General features: G+C 36.7%; 1 protein-coding gene across 1 annotated transcript in view; it reads left to right on the forward strand.

Annotated features, from left to right (window-relative positions):
* Positions 1–21,659, forward strand: part of WDR27 (WD repeat domain 27) — an 86,194-nt gene that overhangs the window by 57,156 nt on the left and 7,379 nt on the right. Inside the window, exons 22-23 of the mRNA XM_041128580.1 lie at positions 120–222; positions 13,842–13,940. Of these exons, the coding sequence (XP_040984514.1) occupies positions 120–222; positions 13,842–13,940 (202 nt within the window). The remainder of the gene's footprint in view (positions 1–119; positions 223–13,841; positions 13,941–21,659) is intronic.

A 21,659-nucleotide genomic window follows, 5' to 3' on the forward strand; every position in this document is an offset into this window, starting at 1 on the left:
TTACCTTAGTAAATTTATAGACTAAGAAAAATGGATGAGACTTCAGCAGGGTTTCATGAAAATGGCAGTAGAAGAGCTAGTTTTTAGTTGGTATTAATAAGACTGAAATTTCTCTGAAGGTGTGAACGTCGTTTTGAAGGGCACAGTAGCCGCTCCTATCCATGTGGAATTTCAGTATCTCCTTGTGGACGGTTTATAGCCACTGGATCAGATGACAAATGTGTAAGTAATGTTTTTGCTTATTTTCCTTCTAAACTATAGGAGCTACTTGTGTTGTACACAAAGTAGTCTTTTTATGCACGTTTCTAGGATTCAGCTTAATGTGCAAAACTGAGGTCTATTATACTCTCATATACTTCATTTATATGTAGCAGTTACATATGATTCCTGATCTGTATGTTCTTGATTTTGCCTGAAAAATCCCTGAACAACCAAATCTTAGCGCTCAAAGTAATTGTTAAAAGCTTGTTTCTAAAAGTTTTCATAGTGCTTGACTCTGATTTGTCAAGTGCCATCAAAGATGAGAAGAATGGTATCCCCTGTAGCGCAGCATCATGTAGTGTGTACATATCCGACCACTGGGAACTATGTAGCAACAACACATTAATTTACTTAAGCTCCCAAATACAGGGTGATGAATCTTTCATTAAGCTCCCAAGTACAGGGTGGTGAATCTTTCATTACTGGTTTCTTATGAACCAGTCAGCTGAATACAGAATGAAAAGTCATTCAACTGTAATTAGAACTTATCATAATTCATGGTGTAACTGATTATGTGTGTTTCCTCCCCAGGCAGGTCCTCTTCTCATTCAATATCAACTGTATTTAAATTATTACACTTAGCAGAGTCCTGAATAAAAGTGTATTGCTACCTTTTTGAGTACGCACCTAATTTTAATTCAGTAAGTAAGTAAGTCCTGCGTTGCTGGCACAATGTTTCTCTTGGTGTTTGCTAAGAGGTACATGATTGCTAGCTTGTAGTATAGGCCTTTGAAATGCGGCTGGGGTTGGGTTCATTGTAAACACATCCTTTCAAAACAGCTGGGTAGGAAAGCTGTTTAACTTTCTTCTAGGTCTTTCTAGGTGACTCATCAGGACTATGACACAGGGTTTCTGGTCAACTTCAAATTCAGAACAAGAGGAATTTACTGTTGTGGCTAGTTTTGAAATACTGGCTCCGATCATGTGTGAAGGTTAGAGATTTTATTGGCAGATTGCTGGAGGTTTGGCAATAGCTAATGTGTTCTTGACATTTCCATGATAAAATATATTTTTCAAGTTTCTGGTAATTTGCATTTAAAAATGTAGTTTGCAACACAAAAGAAAGGCTTTTTACTTTGTGAAACAAAATGCATCTAATATTGATCTCAGCTCGTAACATATATGATATAAATATGTTTAGTTGAGATTACTAACTAAGGTTGATTTTGAATAGTATAAAAAGAGGTGCAGTCACAAGACCTTCTGTATTCTCTTTTGCGTCAAGGCTATTGTTTGGAATTACTGCTGATACAAGAAAAGAAAGGCATAGAGCATGATTTTGCCCTTACTCCAAATTCTTGGCACGTGGTTGCTCATCATAGGAAGCTGAATAGCTGGACTGCATCCTGCTCCAGTTGGCATGTGGTCCCTGGTGGGCACAGTGCCAGCCAATACTTAGTGTGGCTCCTGGGTTGGAATTTTGCATAATTTGCACCGTATGTCTGTAGAGAACTGTAATTGTTCTTGTTGTTGTCCCCTCAGGAAAACTGAGTCAAGTTTCGGACTCTTGATACAACTGTGCTGTTAGGACAAAATACAGTTTTGGGGCATTTTTAGGAGGCTTTTCTTTGAAATGTTGAGACTGGATATACTTTTGTGTTTCCTTTTGAAAAAGAAAATTGAACATGGCACTGAGTAGTTCATTCATGTTGTTAAACTAGTAACATCCTGACAGATAGACTTGTGCAACTGGAACAGTTTCAAGAGTATCAAGAAGCCACATATTTTTGCAGATTGTATTCTATAAGCGAATGTCCATTGGAATTCAAAAAGCTGCATAAAATTCAACAGCGTGGATGCAAAGTATTATCTTGAAATAACGTGTTCTGGAAATAAATTATGTAACTTTCCACTGACCACAACTGCATCTTCAATCATCTCGGAGTTTAATTTATCAAGTGCAATGCTTGCACCCTGTGGTTAACAAATATGATTGATTTTAAAGCCAAAAGAGGCAGAATTGGAATATAATTGAGAGACATTAATCTTAAACTGCCCTTTATATTTCACAATATCTGAAGTGTTTGACAGAGAGGAATATGTTGGCTGCATTGATTAATAGCAAAATTAAAACCATATTCCTACAGGGCATAGAATCAGAAAACCAAAATATGTTATTGTAAACAGAGAGATGCAAATTCTGTCTACCTTTTTCTCTACTTACAAAGTATATGACCTATTTTATATGAGAAAAGCTTGGTATAGCTTCTGTGTGGCTGAAGTAGCCACTTGTTTTTATTTGAACTGCTTTTGTGTGTGTTAGTATGAGATTTGTCCATACTGTAAATCATGGGTTGAAAGTGTTCCCCTAACTGATTACTCCAAGTTCTTTAAGAGAACCTTTGCCAAGACCTGTGCAGAACCTGACAGTCTGATCAAAGCAGGTACCCACAGTATCCTGGTTTTGAACTGTGATTATCCTTTCTATAATTCATTGTGATTAGAAAACATAGAAAGTTAACATTTCTAATATCAGATCTTCTCTTCATCTTAAATAGCCTAAGGTTACAAGTGACATGGTTGACTTTTTCTTAACTGAATACACATAATATTTTCATTTCTAACCATTTTACAGGTGGACAGTTTGAGGTTTCTGACTATCAGACAACAGTATTAAGGATGTTGGTGAAATACTCTAATTGGATTTAGATATCCATTTTTCTGGGCTCTGTACAAAAATGTTTACCTAAACATTTGTTGACCAAAGAAATCTTAGTCTAAAAGGACAAAAATATCTGGAGAGTGTGAAATGCTACTTTTTAAAATAGAAATAGCTAATCTTCTCCTGTGCTCCATGTAGTTCTAGTTAGCTGTTTTACTTCATGTCTAATTAGGTTCTTCATTTTTATCTTTGAAGACCTTGTGGCTCTCTGAATAAATTCCAAGTTTCCAGAAATGAAGTAGGGAATGCAGAAATAAAGATTTGGCTCTTTAATTGTTTTCAGGTTCATTCTTGCTAGTTCTCTCTGAACTGTAGACTTTAAGTGGCACATTTTGACGCTAATGCTGAAATGGAATTTGCTAACATAAAACTCTGTTTCCATGTCAAATCCCAAAGCCTGGGCTTACAGTTCACACTGACTGACCCATACTGCAAACCCAGAAGTTTTTCAGCATAACAGGTTGCTAAATCAATAACAAAAATACACAGGTAATGTGCGAAGTTGTCTTCCATTTTATTTACGCTTTTCATCAAAGTATAGGATTTTGCCTACCACGTTGTCTTTGAAACACATTCTAAACCCAGGATTAAATTTATGCCTTCCAACTGTGAAGGCACCAAAGCTAGAGAGAGCAGGAAGATTGTTTCTTCTTCTCCAGAGGGCATCAAAACTGAAAGAAGTAACAGGAGACAAGATAAGGCAATTTGATGCTTATACATAACACCAGTGTACTAACGACTTGTCAATCCCTGAATTGCACATTTGTGCAAAATTGGTTTTAGAGTAAATTCCCATTATGCAAGTGATGCTGGAAACATACTGCTCAGGGGGCATATCCAAAGAATTCTGCAAACCTGTGAGCTGTGGCTGGATGCAAACCTGGACCTGATAGTGCTTGGAGACTCAGTTGTTTTCAGATACAAGATTCTGCACCTGGCACAACACAAACTGTAGAATTTCTTTATAACCAACATCTTGCTTTTAAATAGTTACAGAGGTTGATATTCCAAATAAAATGTCAGTCCGACTGAGCAATATACTTTAATTGTTTGCTACCAGATATTTATTTAGTTGTAAAATTCACTGTCTCAAATCACATAATATCTTTATGACTTTCCCTATTGGATTAGACTAATAACTTCTTTGATAAGGACAAGGAAAATGCATATGATATAACAGAACTCTTAGTTTTATTTTTATCTGTTCTTACATCAAGATGGGTAGCTTTAAAAATTTTATTTCTTATTTTGTCACTCATAAATGCATTCAAAATGCAATGCTGCTGTTAAACTTGTCATCTACTTTACTCGGCTACATATATTTTGGCATTGAGAAGCCATAGTGAAAGGAGCTCTGTAATTTGAAGTAGTTTAAGTTTTTAAAATTTTTCCCCTTGTTTTCCTTGGTGTATGAATTGCAGTGCACTGGTGCACAGTGACCATCTGCTTTTTAGTTTGGATAAGGAGTGTGCACACCCCTGCTTAAAGAACATCTCCCAGTCCTCCCCATTTACTGTCCTTTGGTTTGTATCACAGAGTCGTCTTGGATCATGCAGATGAATTCCTTTCAGGTGAGGCTGAAGTGGAAGAGCAAATCATTGAGCAAACTGAATTCTGTCTATATGCTAGCAGCATTCAGTCCACAGAATCACAGATAAGATAGCCCAAAGTAAAACACCAAAATACATTTGGAGGTTGGGTTGCCAGCAATGTTTTGTTCTGTACATCTGCTCCTCTTGTGCTGCACTACTTTCTAATGTAACCATTGCCATAGGAGTTTATGATCTATTTCTTGACTCCCATAAATATATTATTAGTCATATTAGTCTTTCTGTGGCTCAGTTCTGATTTATAAAATGGAGATTAGCAATAATACCTTTCTTCTGTCCTTTTCTCTTTAAAAGAAGAATTTAGATGAGGCCTGTCTCAATTTGTTACTGCTGCGGTCAGTTACTCTGATCTTATTTACATGAAATACTTCCACCCTTGTGTGTCTGTGGTGTGATAAGCTTAAAAACTGGATCTGATTAGGTCCAAAATTGCATAAAATGGTCTAGATAGCAAAGAGAAAAACACCCCAAGAACCCCAAAATGTGAATGATAAAATTATGTGGTTGGTTGTTCTCACTTGGAGACCACGATTTCACTAGAACTTTTTAGGTACTAATGAACGAAAGATAGAAGACTACAGATGAGGGAAAAGGCAGGGCTTTGAGAATGATATTCTGGTATGGCTGTATGTAAATGGAGGATTACTTTAGTACTGGGTTTGGAAAAATAGGAGGATATTTTCTTTACTGGAAAATTACTTTTAGAAATGTCTGATAGTGGTGTTGGCTAGTATTTATTGTCTTGGTGTACACTTCGTACCAGAGGGCTTGCAGAACAGAATGTATTATATGAAGCAGTGGTAGGGACTATCTGGGGTATTTTTGTTTTCACTGTCATTGGTATCCCAATTATATATTGCTCAAGTTTTATTTTATATGTCTATATTGTTTTACTAAGATGGGCTTTAAGAGAAAACATCTGGAGAAAATAGCATTAGTAATGTTTACTGTGGAAAAACCAGGACTGACATTGCTTGGCAGAAGGAAATCCGTGGCAGAGAATGAATGACAGAGACTGTGACTACCTCTCTGCCAGCTATTGCTGGAGAAAATCTATCCCTTTCCAAAGAAGAACACAACCTTGTGTTACTCTTGAATCTCAGTTTCTTGGATTCTTTGGTAGTGTGGTTGGCTTTTAGGCCTATTATCCTAGGAGGAAAGAGATAAATATTGCTTTCTTATTAATACAGTCATGATTTTACAGTGTGCTGTTACTTTGCTGTCTCTTTGGGTGTATCTTTGAAGATGATAGAAAATCTTAGCCTTGGTAGAGTATTTCATGAACCATGGAATTATGTGAGCATGAGCACATTAGCTGCTCTTGTTTGCTTCTTGGTCAGTTCAGACTAGTGCTTTATCTATGCCTCTACACCTCAGACCTGACCACCATAAAACCAGACTGGCAGTTGAGAGTAGTGGAGGATTTTCTGCTGGCTATAGACATGTGCTTATTTAAATACTACAGAACACCTTTTTTCCAGCGGCCTCTCAAACTGAACTTTATGAGGTTGCAGCATATTACTGTGTTAACCTTTAAGTTTGGTAATACTTTTGAGAGCTGAGTGGAAGGATGAGAAATTAACCTTTATGCTAAAGAAAAATAATTTTATAGAAAATATCCCATATTCAAATATAGGCAAAAAAAGTAGATATGAATACCCAAAGTTCATTTTGCAATGCATGCAACAGTGAGGTGCTAAAAGTGGATATGTATAGGCTTATACCCGCAGGGCTTGTGTTTTCTATATGTATACCTCTTAATCTACAACTCTGACAGCAGCTGAATTTTGTGTATCATTGGTACATGTGCCTATAATCCTACTAGCTGATTTCATTCTGCTTGCAAATTTATTAAGATGGGGTATTCCTTTGTAAAGGTAATGAAATGCCCTGTTATGCCTAAACATCTGAATGAAGATCCTCTGCATCATCTGAATCTTGCAGTATTTCTGTTGAACAGTCAACATTAGTACGCAAACAGAAAATGCAATTATTGGTACCGTTGATTCAGAAAAGACTCTTAGCAGCAGTCAGAAGAGAGCCATTTCCAGACTGGGTGCGATCCAACCATGCTGCTTCATAATGAGAGGTGAGATAAATCTTAGAACAAAATCTTCAAGTAATAATTCTGCACTTTGCCAAACCTAAGTATGTTATAAAAGTAAAAGCAACCTAAATACAGCAGTGTTTGGTGCTACATAAATTCCACAGGCAGACAAACGAAAACAATCATATACATGAGGCTTTGAAATTGGCTAATTAAATACAAGCTAAAATCAGGAAAAATATAAATTGGAAGCTTCTAAGGAGGGTGGCTTACAGAGGCAAATCTGAGATATGGTTTAGATCTGTTTATGTAATCTTTTTTAGTGAGGAAAATTCAAACTGTGTTAGCTATAACTGCCAGCATACTGATAGATTTGAAAAGTATCCCCTGCATCTTGAAAGACGACTGATCTTGATAATATTAGGTGTTTTAATAATAAAAAGCATTATTAATTTTCACTGTTACTCCATTTGTAGTTATGTCGAAGGAACTCGGATGGAAACTGGGATCTTACTGTAGTGGCCAATTTCCCGTGACTACCAGAAAGACAGCCTCCATAAGCAGCATTAGAAGGGGAAGGGACTCTGAGAGGGCATACTGCACTCAACATTTTGGTGACAGGCTTGTATAGATGTTCCATGCTACCATGGGGCAAGTGTGTAAGATATCCTGGGCCTGAAGAGCATTAATCAGTGCTTGGGATACTTGTGAAATCTATTTTATTATGTGTGGATTTGGCACTGATGCCTATAGTTAAGGTAGTCTAACACTTTCCACTATAATTCTGTTTTCAGTTGCTTGTAATTGAGAACATTTTGGGCTGAAACTTTCCATGTTGGGTGTCTGCTTCAGGCTGATTGTTATTTTTCATTTTAGTAAGTACTTAAGGTGCTTTTTCAGCTTGAGATTGAGGAAAAATACATGGTTCAGTGGGAGATGTGCACCAGTGTAAACAGGCGATGGTGGAGTGCAAGCCAAACAATTATATCATGTAGTGTGGGAGTGTGCATCAGGTTTGATGGCACTAGTGGAGGCAAATGGAGACTAATGCCTTAGTAATAAATCCAGATGTCTTTCATAAAAGTGTAAGTAAGATTATTCATTTATTTTTCTATCAAGAGGCTTTAACACTTCCATCTTCTGTAGCTCATTTGAAATATTAGAAAAATAGTCACAGGAAAGGGTCTTTGGCCAATTCATGCAAAACTTCTGAAGAAAAAAAAAATCTCTGTGTAAGGTCAAATTATGTATCTAAGATACCAGTGTCTTTTTATATATTTTTTTTTTTCCTGTGATCTGTTTGTAAAATATGTGCTCCAGTTTAAAGCCACAGGAGTTGCAAAGTGTTTTTCTTGAAATTGGTGTTGCCTTTCTGGTCCCTGTGCAAGAGCTGATAACAAGGAATATTTTTCTGTTATGCTTTCAATGTTTCTCTTTCTGATTTGCTTTCCCCTCTTCCCCTTCCCAGGAGGGAGTAGGAGTGTAAGTAGTTTGACTCAAATGCATATGGCCGTGGATTGGACTAGGGGGCAGTGGGAACAGATGGGGACAAGTTTGCTTTGAAGACAGAGTATAAGAAAACAGAGGAAAGAATTTATAGTGAAACTCTGCAGATAAAGAGTAAATTTATTTAGCACACTCTCTCTACCAATGCAGTAGAATTAAGTAGTTTTCCATTTGGATACAAATTCTTCCCCTCAAGGAGGGACCTTCACCCTTCTTCCCTGTCCCTTGCTACAAATTTGAAGAAAAAAGCACAAGCTTGTATATACATGTAAGGTGCTAAATACACTCTCACATTGTGGGTTAATGAAAACTGACTACTCCAAATTCTCTTCAGACTTCAAGTGAAGGGAAACACAAGTAAGTATGTGGTTATGGGTGCAGGAAACTTGTTTGGAAGCTATTGGTACAGGTAAATGATTTTTACTTTTGGCTGACCCTTGGACAGAAATGGAAAGGAAATACCAATATCTACTGAAGCAGTATTTTTATTACAAGAAATTGCTCTTAATATAAAAAAAAGGGATTGACTTTGGCTAAAGTGTATAACAGATTATATGCACATATGCATTTTGGGTATTGCTGAGTACTTCCTAGACTGTTTTGCTTTCTTTTTTATTACATTTGGTTTGCTGAAAATCTGTTCTTCCTCTGTCATTTAATTCATATTTTCAACTTTTTTTTTCTTCTGTGGCTAGTGTTATGGTATCATTTATAATTCACTTACTGTTTTTTTTTTTCTGTAGAGAAGAATATGCTAAAAAAAATCTAGTAAGTATAGAATAGAAAAACAATTTGAATGACATCAGAAACGTAGTAAAACTAGAATGATGGCAGACGATAGTAGGAAAATGTTTATACTGGAGTTATTCTACTTCTTATGAATACCTGAATGTCATTTCTGTTAAAATACAATTTCCTTTGGGTTGGTGTTTTTTAGTTTCTTTTTTTTTTTCTTTTTTTACTATTGAAGTTAAAAATAAATTTACTGAAAAGTTTATTTTTGATCTTGCACTAAGTTAACTTTTATTCTCAGAATTTGGATTATCACTGACTAGCTTAAATATCTGTGACTAGAGTTACTTAAACAGAAGCTGTTTTTATACACTTTTTTATGGTGATGTTTTTCTTCTAATCACATTTTATTGTGTTACATGTCAAAATTACTCTGATTTAAAATATTTGCTATTACTTTCCTTGAAAGCACAGTTACTGGAAGGGAAGATGATAGCTGTCACAACATAATAAACTTTTCCGGGATTTTAGTCAGGGACTCTGCCATGTTTTCTGTTGAAGTTGAACCACCACAGCTAAATATTTAAGATTTATAGGGCTAGAAATACAGTATCAGCAAGAAGCTTAACACTAGTTCTGTTAGGATAGAACTGTAGGAAGGAAGTACAGTGGGAAAGTTGTGTTCCCAGCCATGTTCTGTGTGTTTTGCCTAGCAGCTGTTCAATACTACGAAAGTAGTCTCTGTAGTAAAGATCAAAGTAAAGGTCTTTCCTATGCTGATGAATGCTTCCGTGGTTAGCTACAGGTGGGCTTCTATCTGTACTTGTTTGTCATCATTACTTTTCTCTGACTCAGTGAATCTTGTTACACAATGTGACGCTTCAGAAGAGCTCTGCATCCCAGCCTAACCACTAGCTCAGAGCTTAGAATAGTTTCCTGAAAGGTGGGAGGTAAGAGTTTGAATGCTCTTTAGGTTGAGAAGTGTGATTAGCTAACATCTCTTTTTAGACAACCAAATACACACTTGCTAGATTCTACTGAAGCTGCACAACAGCTTCCTAGCGTTTTTTGAAAGAAAGGTACGAGCTGAATGGTTGATTTAGGAACTGTGTGGAAGAGCATAAATTACTAGAATACCTGGGTTTCACAAACATTGGATTTGTCTTCAAAAAAACAGTGAAAAATTATCACATCTATTTTACAGAGAGGAATGGGGACATAGAGATTAAGCCAAAAATGAATGTGCTCCTCCCCAAATTAAACTGAGAACCTGGAATGGAAAATGAATTTTTATTGGATAAGTTTGGCAAAGCTCTGTAAGCCACTAGATTATGGTGGAAAATTTTCAGCTTCACTAACCATGTCTCTCTGTGATATGTTCTTTTGGTTCAAACATGGAGCCATGTTTCTTCTTGGCTCAGAAATTGTTGGAAGGCCTGGTAGATCTGTGATTCAGAGCATTTTGTGCTCTTGACTCTTGCTCTCCTTGCCTTTGCCTCTTTGTGCCTACTTCCATGGAAGGGAGGGAGAAGAGTAGGCTTGAAGAGGAAAAGAAAAGTGACACTAAGGCAATTTGGGGCCAGAAAGAGAAAAGATGGTGAGTGATAGAAAGCATAGTCCTGTCTGCTGCCTATACCTCTCTGTCAAAGACTTGTCTTAGTATATGCAGAAGAACTGATAAAGGCATTCCAAAAACTTGCAATTGAAGGGTAATTAGCTTGTAAAGGAAAATAATTGCTTGCAATAGGAGTTTCATAAATGTAATTTACTAGCTCCCCATGTGTCAGTTGTGCGGAGTCCAGAGGACTTATGCTTCGTACCAAACACCTGAATTTCAGAGGTAATTTTATTCTCTCCAGTATTTTCCTCATCCAGTTCTATTGCATTTAAGTTCTTATATCTAACAAAGTTCTGTAGTGTGTTAAGAAACGTGATGTATTTGTCTTGTTTCGGTCATTCCCACAGTTCCAAAGGGGGTGGACATGTGTACAATAGCTATGAGGAATAGGATTTGAATCTTTCATGATACAAACACCTAAAATGTGTCATGGCATTAGTGAGCATTGTGATACTGAACCATTTTGACAAGGGGTCCAAATGGGACCTTGGGGGGCTGTTTGATAAGAATGATTTCTCCCTGTTTTCATGAATACTCTTTTTCTTCAGTTAGTTAGATGCAGAGGAGCATCCTATTCCAGAGACTGTAGTGCAGCTTGTAATGCTTCTTGCTGTCCTCTCGCTCAGCGTACTCCTTTTCTTTCTGGAGTCTCCCTGGAATATGGACTTCTATGGCATCTCATCTCATTTTCTTGGGACTTGCAGATTGCCATTAATTATGTGAGCATGACCTCTGTAGTCTGCTCTGGCGCTGCGGCGGTGGTGGTGAAGTACAACCTGACTGCAGTCTCTGTACCTCATCCTTGCTGGAGTAAAATGGTCGTTGCTAGCACTCTGTTCTTGGAAGGAAGTCCTGTGGGAAGTCTGGACAGTAGGGCCAGGTGATATACAGTGTGACAAAGCTTGGCTATGAAGAAGAGAGCACGATGTTAGCAGGTACTGAGATAACACATAGGTGTCAGCATCTGGTAATTTTGCTACCAGTTGCGTCATGGTACCATATCATCAGAGTGAAGAATGGAAAACCTGTGTGGAAGGATGAGTATGGATGGATGTGGCCCTATAAAATAAGGGAAATTTTGAAGGGTAATATTATGTTAGAACTCTGAAACCTTCTCTGTTGAAGCCTAATTACTTGGCAATCTTGTAATCTGTTTAGGATGTTTGGTAAATAACCAACACTACCTCTTAATATTTTTGTGTTAATAAAGAGGAATCTTACGTCTAACCAGAGGTATTTACGAACAGCAATTGCGGCATTTCTGTATGGAAATAGCAAGAACTTGAGTAGTCCTGTGTACAGACTGTATTTACTAATACATGGCCTTGTACTTTCCATCAGAGAAAATAATTTCATGTCTACAGACATATCAGAATGCTTTCCTTTGTGTCATTATATCATTTTTATCTTGAGTTCCCCTTACCAATCTGTTCCCTTGTGAACTGATCATGTCCCAAGTGGTATAAGTCACAGTAGCTGTGGTATGGCCATATGTTTTAAAACAAAATAAATTGCTGCTTTTATATTACTAGCAATCAAATACTCATTATTATAACCAGTTTCCTAAGAAGTTTAAAAAGTAGAGAGGAGGGTTTTACTTTTTAAGGCAGAATTTCCAATTAGCAAGAGCTTGCTGTATCCTTTTAGGAAGGATGCAATGATTTTAACACATTACTGGGGACTCTGCTCTTTCCCAGTTGGTATGGCAATATCTGTGTGGAATGCTACAAAAGATCCAGAGGTTAAAAATGGATACCTATGTTTCTGTCTGTTTTTAGGTACTTCATTTATGCCAGTAGATGGTTTTAATTCCACATCCTGGACTGAATCCAGAATATGTGAGGTATATAAACTGGATGCAATTAAGTAGATTTACAGTTGGCCTCTTGGTTTGCCTCTCAGTGAATATGGTCATGAATGGAATATTTGACACCGAGGACTATCCAGTGTTTCTTCAGTGCTGGTTTGGACTAGAGAATCTTTGGTGTTGGCTGATAAGATTTATTTTCTGAGTGAGGCATTAAGTGTTTTTCAGGACCTGCATTGGTCCATGAATCTTTTCATAAATTGGGAAGACTGTCAGTTGAGTCCACAAGTTTTTGGGACATATATCTTGTAGCAGTTTGCCATCTGCTATGGGAAGCTCAGCTGCCTTGGGTCTGAATGATTAAACTCATTTTAGGGTACTAAATCCAAAAAACTTAAGACAAGTCACAGAGTAATACACTGTTGTAATAGTGTCTATGCACAGTTTGGATTAGTTTATGTTAGGCTGTGCTGTGAATTCCATGTTCATAGTCTTAACTGCAGAGATTTAGTAAAGACAATAGAACATTTCAATTTTTTACTGAAACTGTAAAGTTTGGATTATCATCTTTGACTATTTTTTGCATGCTTTACAATTTATTCTTTCTTTTGAGATACACATTTTATTTATAATGTACCAAATAAGTCTGCATATTTTCTACATATGTTATGTGGGTTTTTTGATATGACTTGTGTATGCATACTGACTGTATCCTGCAAATAATTGTTATTTTTACTAGATATGGCATAGTCTAAAACAATCCTATGTTTCTTTTGTGGAGGACCTGTACTGCAGGATTTATTTTTAAACATTCTCTGTTTTCTTTATGTAAGATAATGACAATTTGATATCACAATCCAATCGTTTTCTTAGTATCAGTATTTCTATGACTTTCACTGAATTTTGGATTGGTTTCTTAATGCAGTTTTGCATTGGCACTTTTTCATTATTTGAGACTGTACCAATAAGAATATACCTATTTTGCGACTCAATTTAATTCACTCCTTGGAAAGCACTTTTCCCTTTTTCCTTTGAGAAGCAAAGGCAGGCAGTATGCTTTTTCTCATTGATGATATCCACATCACTCAAAATTATTGATTTGTTATTGAATTCTATGCTGTTCAATTAAAAACTGCAAAGACCTATGCAGAAATTGAAAAAATTTATTTAATGTAGCGGCAAACATAAGAGTTTTCAAATTTAGAAACCAAGGTTTTAGATTCTACATATTTCTACTTGAAAGAAAGGGTTTAAGTTCTGAAGAACACCTTAAAAATATATTTTAAAAGGGTCATTTTTTACCTGCCTTTTTACTTGAAATATACCTAATGTTTAGTTATTTAAGGGGAAAAGATTGCATTGCTCATTCTAAATCTTTTTTTTTTTTTTCATTTGAGTTAACTTAAGCATTTGCTAAATTACCCTGAATTATAGAAATCAGTTCTAAGATGTTGATGACTTTTATATCTGTTTAGCTATTACGAAAATTTTCTAACTTCTCTGTAGGCTGAATCTTTAGTCTTCCTATGCTATAACTTAGTGCTTCTAGAAAGTGATATGTTTCTTTAGAGTGAAAATATAATCTCATTGTTTTTTAGGCTTACATATATGAAATGCGTTCAAGCACTTTTTCACATAAACTGGGAGGACACACAGAATCTGTCATCAATGTGGCTTTTAGTCCCTCAACTCCACAGGTAAGTCATTGCTTTTTTTCCTCTTTGTAATTAAAACATGTAAAATCTTCACTTCAAGCTTGCTTTTTACTAGTCTCTTATTTAGCTGCCAATGTGCTGTGCAGCTGTAAGGCTGTTCATCTACTTCCAACTATAGTGTGGTTATTGTGTCAATTATTAACCTCATGCAAAATGCTGCATGCTACAGAGACACGTGCTCTGACTAACTGCCTACAGCAAAGAGTTCTGGCATGGGAACCATTGCGAACCTGTACTTGTTGAATGTTGGGAAAATGTACATCCACCTCAAATTACCTGAGTAGACTACTAATTCAGAGAATTTAAGAGAGAAATAAGTAGGAGCAGGGAAACGGCAAGGGGCTCAGGCCTGCCGTAATTACTTAAAGGCCTGAAAGATTTAAAAAGCAATGTTATTTAAAATGTACTGTGTGAAATAGCTTTATGACAGTGTTTTGAAAAACTGTTACTGTTGTGTTTTGAGCCTTTCAGATGTCTATAGGTAAAAAGTACTCCAAAGAAGTTAGGCATTAGGCAATGACAGTTCCTATTGTTTTACTGATCATTTATACTATGCTGCAGCAATATATACACAGGAGTGTGTTTTCTAAGTTTTATTTTGAAACCAGAGCTTCCCTACAGCTGGTTTATCGTGTGAATTCTTCATATACTGTTTTGAATCCTGTAGACTTATCTTCTTTGATTTCATGTATTGAAACTGCATTGAAGCTTTCTACTTTGTACACTTCTCCTTACTTTAAAAGTGGCAACAATGGTCACTATATATATAAAAGAGTGTACAGTAGCTCCTCTTTAGTTCACTACCTCCTCAACACTGGCTGTACTTGCTACTATTAAAAAATATTTATGGAGTAAGTATAATTTCTTTACATGTGAGAGTATTGTCACATTTACATATCTCCTTCCATTTGTAAATAAAGCTGCTAGCATTTCTGTGTTTTTAGAATTTCTGGAAGTATTATTCCTTGTGTGTGTGTTGTTTGAACTGAGAAGTTGTTAATTGCTATCTTGTGGTGAACATTATGTATTTCTGCTCTTTGGATTCAGCAATGCTATATTCAACCAAATGGTATAGTTTATTAAATTTTGGTATGGTTTATTAAATTTTGCACCCAGATTAAGACTAATTTCAGGTTTAGCACTGAACACAGTTCTGCAAAAAAGATGTTATATACTGAAGAATAGAGCTGGCTGTAGTCTTGCAGCATCCTGATCTGTGGTCCAGCTGTTGGAATGCTGTCCGGTGGAAAAAGTCTTATTACAGTTTAACTGTTAAAAGTCTAGAGGTGCAGTTGCAATAATACTATGAATCAAGACTTTGAAGTAACTAAGTTCGGGCAAATCAGTTGTTGATCAGGGAGGCAGAATCTGTAAATGGTGTAAAATAAACACTGGCTGTGGATCCCAGCCAGGCTGGTCTAACTCTGAAAGTGTGCCTTGGGGCACAAAGCCTTTAATACTGAACTTTATGAAACATCACACAGCCAATTTAGTATTATGGTTAAGAGCCAAATCTGAAGCTCAAGGACCAGAAACCCTTTTCTTGAAGAGCTCTTTCCTGAGAGGCAAGAGCTGTGGATTTGAACCAGCTGACAAATTTCCCCATAGATATGGTTCTGAGGGAAGATTTTGAAGCTGATGTTATCAGGAACACTTTAATAAAAAGCAAGGACTGTGCAGAAACTGCTCCTTTGAAGGATTACAGCTGAAATGTAAATTCTGTTAACCAAGTTGTTCTGTATAATAAGCATTCAGAAATGCTTTCTAAATGAGTATTTTTGGGGGAGTTGCAGAACCAAAAAAAAAAAAAAAATTACCTGGGCTTTCCAACATAGGATTTAGCAGGAAGTTACATTCAAAGGTACTAGGAAAAGGCGCTAGGAGAGGAAGATAAGAAATGCAATGGTAAGCTGCTAGAGTGGAAAAGAAGACAACCACAAATGAATCAGAAAAGAATAATCCCATGTCTTGAAAGAAAGACTTTGTATTAGGCAGCCAGACTTTCCATCACTTGAAGATTTTTATACCTACTGCTACCACTAGTTAGGGATTTAAAATTGACACTATTCTTGTTTCATCCAAAGTTTGAATGAATACAGTTTAAAATTATATTGTGTTCTGAATAACCTCTGCACAAAGCCCCGTTGCATTCAAAGGGAAACACTGGCAGGGGAAGGAGTAAGGGGTGAAAAAAGGGAAGTGGCTGATGAGCGAAATTCAAACATTATGGCTGAGCTTTCTGCCGTGGAGAGATCCAGCCAAGAGTGAGGTGTACTGGCAGCACTCCAGTTCAGTGGTTGCTTGCCCAGCACCTGTCCATGAGGTAGTTTGTTCCAACCATTATTATAACTCTCACTTGCATAAATGTTCTTCCAGAAAAGAGGGAAAAGCCCTGGATGGGTATAATAGTGATTTTTTTTACTGATGGGGGGCATTGTTGCTTTCATCATATGGTACTCTGGAATGATTTATAAAATGGTTGCTAAGAAAGCTGGAGAAGGGGAGTAAGACAGAGGCTTTGCATTTGTCTTAGATTTATTTTCAAGATGATTTCTCATTTTTAGCTTCTTATTGTCACTTCCTGGTTTTCATGCTGGGTGAGCACTGTGTGACAAAACCATCCAAGTATACTCTAGTATATTATTGCCTTCATTGGTAGTTGCTTAAAAAAAAAAAAGAAGAAGTTTCAAGCTCTGAGCTGCTATACCGTGCTGGAGGTTATTTTTCCATGACAGAATCATGACTTTGAAATCAGTATGCATTGCTACCACCCTACTGATATACTGAGAGGTAGCGTCAAGAGGGAGGAAAAAAAAAACCCACCCCAAACTACACTTTAATAGAACAAGCCCTGAGCAACCTAATCTGAGTTCAGCATTGACTTTATTTTGAGTAGAAAGTTGGATGAGATGATTTCCTGAAGTCCTCAGAAGGCTACCTGTCTGAAATATACAGCTATTTAAACACATGCTCAATAAGTCAGTGTAGGGCATTTGAGGAAAAATAATCAAAAATATAATTTGCATTGGATGAAATATGGCACATCTGTTCCATTCTCTTTGTAGATTTAAAAGAAGTAAATATGACAGTTTGATGCGACCACCCAACTGATATACTGAGAGTTAACTTCAAGGAAAAAAACCCACAAACCAAAACTAGACTATAATGGAAAACGTCCTCAGCAACCTGGTCTAAGTTCAGTGTTGACCTTACTTTGAGTAGATTGGATGATAAGATTTCCTGAAGTCCCTGCAAATTGAATTATTCTCTGATAGTGATATCTCTGTGATAGTGCGCATCCAGAAATCTCTTGTCACTGAAGGCATGGCAATTTTAAATTGCCATGTAGAAAACATTAACATCTTTTGATTACCACATAAGTTCAGCTTGTGGCCTGTTTATCAGTAAAATATCTAATTTACATGTGTGGAAGGTATTAATTCAAATTGTTACAAAATAGAATTTTTTTTTTTTTGCATTAATTTATAAGTGTGATTTTATGTTTAGAAGTACAGCTATATTTCAAATAACATTAGTTTCAGGTACTATTATATTGTGGCACGTTTAGGTACCATATTTGACCATAAGTGCATTACTAGGCAGCTGGAGAAAGTTAATTGAATAGTAGAAATCTGGAAATCTCTTTCACAGCTAGATTTGCATGGGAGCCACTGAAAATTTCGTATTGATTTTCTGCTGACCTGCTTGAAGAGAGACATATTTAATGTTCCCAGAAAGGACGTTTGCTTGTGGTTCTCTCAGATATTAATACAATTTAGCACTAACACCACCACTTTAGTCAGATTTGGCTACAGGTGGTTTCGGATGTGTCTGGAAATATGAGTTATCATCTTTTACTAGCTACTAGCAAAGTATACTTTTCCTGGTGGTCACATCTGGAGTTTTCACTTTAGAACAGTTTTCACTGTATGAAAACTCCATTCTTTTGCGATTTTGGTTCACCATTGATGGTTCACGTAATCATAAAATTTTCCACAATGGAGGTAGCTTTTGTAGTGATATGGAAGATTCTTTTTTTCAGACTTTAATTTGCTGAGTTTTGGCTTTAGTATTGAATTAGTCTTGTCTCATTCCTGTGTAGGGCACATTTTTTCCAGTATGGTATTCTTCCTTAGGACTATCTTGCCACAGACTAAGTCAAAACCTGTGACCAGCTTGACCTCTACTATGATCTCACTGAAGTCAGGAAAGCTCTTTCACATGGTTCTTTTGACTCTACTGTTTGGCCCAGTCAATCCTAATTACTCCCTGTCATAATCCACAAATACATTAAAAGTAGATGTAAATGGAATTTGGTAATTTTTGTTTTTCTTTCTCCTGTAATTTTATCTCTGAGAGAAATAAGAAGCCAGCTGTCCACATTTCTGATCTTCCATTCCAGGAGATCAAATTCAAAGGCTAGAAAATGCCATCAAATTCTAAAAATTCTAGTGTTTCTTTTGCTTTTCTGAAATGCATTTTAGAATTTTGAATTCTGCTGGAAGACTAGAGTAACTTTCAAAAATCAAGTTTTAAAAAGTTTTCTATAGACATTTGTTGAAAAACTATTTGATAGAATCCTTTGTCTTATTTATGGTCCTTGGATGGAACATTTATAGTCATGAAAGAAGGAGAAGCAGAAGATGGAAAGTAAGTTAGCTTGGACATCTAAGGGGAAGCTGTAGTCAGGTCAGAAAAACTTCAGAGTGAGTGTATCTGGGAGTGTGAATGCTCTCATAATGAACAAGAAAGCAGTGAGGGAGCAGCAATGAAAAGGCTTGAGAAGGAGGTCTGAGGGAAGCGATCAGGACATTTATTTTCAGGGCAGATAGCTCACTTAAATTAAAATCTGACAACTCGCTAGCAGGCAATGGACAGAGATCCTCTTGTACTATGTGAGATAATAAAAATATCCAAATCTATAAAGGCTAGAAGTGGTTTACTGATACCTCAGAAAGCTGGACACTGACACTAGGGATGTAGGAGTATTTGTGGAAAAGGACACCTGGTAAAAATCTGAAGACTGATTATTTTCCTTTGGATTTTAATTAGCTTCAGAAAGAATAGGCTTTTGCAAACAGGTTACTATTCATCTCAGAAGAGGCACTTTCCTAGAATTTTAGGAAATTCAGAGATTGTCCTGAGCTGAACTGAATTTGCCTCTGCTATGCATGTTAAACAATTACAGTTAATTTGCTTATAAAACAGAATTCTCTAAATGCAGTAATGTCCTGCTTAGGAATTACTGGTAAAGGAGAAGAAAAAACATGCTTTTTTTGATCAGAAATGGACTACTGAATTGTTAATTATTCTTGAATACAAGAATTCCCAAACCCACTTGTTCTACTGTAGAGGTCTTTTTTACCATAGGCCTTTCTACTGTAGAGGCCTTCAAGTGTCTGCTGTGCTGCTGTGTTAAGGTTTGTACTCGTATGCCATTGTAGATGTTAAACAAAACATGTTTGCAACTGCAGTGGTTTAAGCTAGCATATTTTACTTAATTCTTTTGATGAGCTGGGGCTATATATGCAGTCAACTGGCTTGGCTGAGAACCTTCCGATGCAGAGTGTGATTAAATTGGGTGACAAATCAGAGAAGACTGTGAAAAAGGGAGACTATTGAATCTTTTTCCAGCATGTCCTTGTGTGTCTTGATATCAAGTCTTGAACTCTTCACTCATTTCACAAGCCTTTTCTCTTTCTACATATTACTTTAAGCTGCTGAGGAAGAAATTTCATCAGTTTTCTTTATGAGCAGTAGTGTGCAGTAATGCAGGCTTTGTATGAAGACTGTCTTTGCCAAAGACTGTACTGCAGTTTGTGTCTGGTGAGAAGTTATTTCCTTTACCCTCATGCAGCCAAAGAAGACAGCTGCATTAGAAAAAAAAAGCCTGCTGCTAACCTCATATACATGCTTTCTGAGGTTGAATGTATTTCTCTCCTTGTCTTCTCCTTGAACTGCTAGCCAAATCTGTGTACTCTCATTTGTGTAATCTCAGTGAATTGAATGAAGGTTTGGAGTGGATATCTCTTAAATTTCATGAACATATCAGTTTAATTTTTCTATTCAATTTACTGAAATAGCAGTCTGACTAAATTTTATTAACATTTTGTTTTAATTCACCATCATGTTCAATATCGCTCTTCTTCTATCCTCAAATGTACAGATTATCATGGTATTAATTGTAAAAAAAAAAAAAAAAAGGGATGGCAGTTAATACAATTTCTCTTAACTCTCATGGGCTAAAGGCTGTTCCAGTTTGATCAACTTGTAAATGGTACCAAGACATTTGTGTAAAGTAGTCCAAGGCAGCTGCATGTGCCCTTACTTACAAGACTCCAAGGCTTATGAGAGGGAGAAGTTGGATTCACTGGGCCAAACACCGAGGTAAAAAGATCTCTGCAAAAGGTAACAGCACCCTGAGTGCTGTTGAGCAAATGAATCATTGTGACAGCGAGTGAGACCTTTGGGTTTTTTTATGTAAGACAGTGCTTTTTTAAAAAAATTGTTAGCAGTCATTGACTGATGCAGCTGTGTAGTTACAAGCCCATAACTTAATAGTCTGAGATACTCTTCAAAGTTAGAGAATTGCATGACCATTCAACTTTCAACAGTTAAATGGAGTTAGAAATTCAACTAAAGCACAGAAGTACAGCTTGTCTTTTATCCTAAATTTAGTCCTAGTCTAAGTGGCTTAGGGGAAAAGAGGGGCTTCAGCTTTACCCACCTTGGGACGATTCTCAAAGTGGACTTGGTTTCTTACAGTGCCTAGTTTGGCTCCTGCCTTTAAGTCACTGGTTACATTTACAAATCTTGGCCCTTGCCTTTTTAAAAACTGCTTTGATGGAAAAGGATGTAGAGCTTTGGGTTGTACCATACTCCTGCTACAAGGGTGGTAGAGCCTGTGGAGAACCTATTAGCATGACGCAGCAGATGGTCCTACTGAGTTTATTCCAGTCCCTGAGAATTCAGAATCAGTTCCTCACTGCACATGTACGTCTCTGCTTATAGCAGGAAGACCATGTTTTTTGCAGTTTCTAACAAAACCCAGTAATGCTGTGTGCCAGTTAATATAGGTGTTGATGTTTAGTGGAAAAATTTGTTTATACCAAAGAAATTCTTGTAAGTACATATGACAACTCTGAAGAAGGATGGCAGATTTTAAAAAAGAAAGAAAAAGCCTTCTGTAAGCTAGAAAGGACAATATAATTCAGTTTAATCATGGGATGCTCCAGCCATTCTAAGTGTGTTGCCAGCAAACAACAGCTGTACACCACATGATTTTAGATAAATATGCTTGCAGTGGCAGGCTTCTCAATTCACAGCACATTTGTCATAAAATCTTTACTGTACTTATTACAAGTATAGATATTTTATTGAATGGCACTACTAGGTTGAAAGGGGTGGTACTAAACAATTGGTTACTCAGCTGTCCAATGTGAGTTCTGTTTACCAAGTATCTAGACAGGGAGGGCGGGGGTCCCTTGTGGACTGGGAAGAGATAGGATTGGCGGGGAGTAGGAAGGAAAGGCACTAACTGTAGTCATAGGGATAATTTGGAGAACAGACAGCTTCTTGGAAACCATCAGACAGAAAAGAGAGTGAAGAGGGAATGGTGGAGACTAACTAAGAACTGGAGGAAAAGAACGTATATGTGGAGAGAAGTGATGATATTGGAAAGATGAAGAGAGTGCCTAGAGG

The sequence above is a fragment of the Aquila chrysaetos genome, chromosome 13, assembly GCF_900496995.4.
Source record: "Aquila chrysaetos chrysaetos chromosome 13, bAquChr1.4, whole genome shotgun sequence".
In the NCBI taxonomy this organism is placed as follows: Eukaryota; Metazoa; Chordata; class Aves; order Accipitriformes; family Accipitridae; genus Aquila; species Aquila chrysaetos.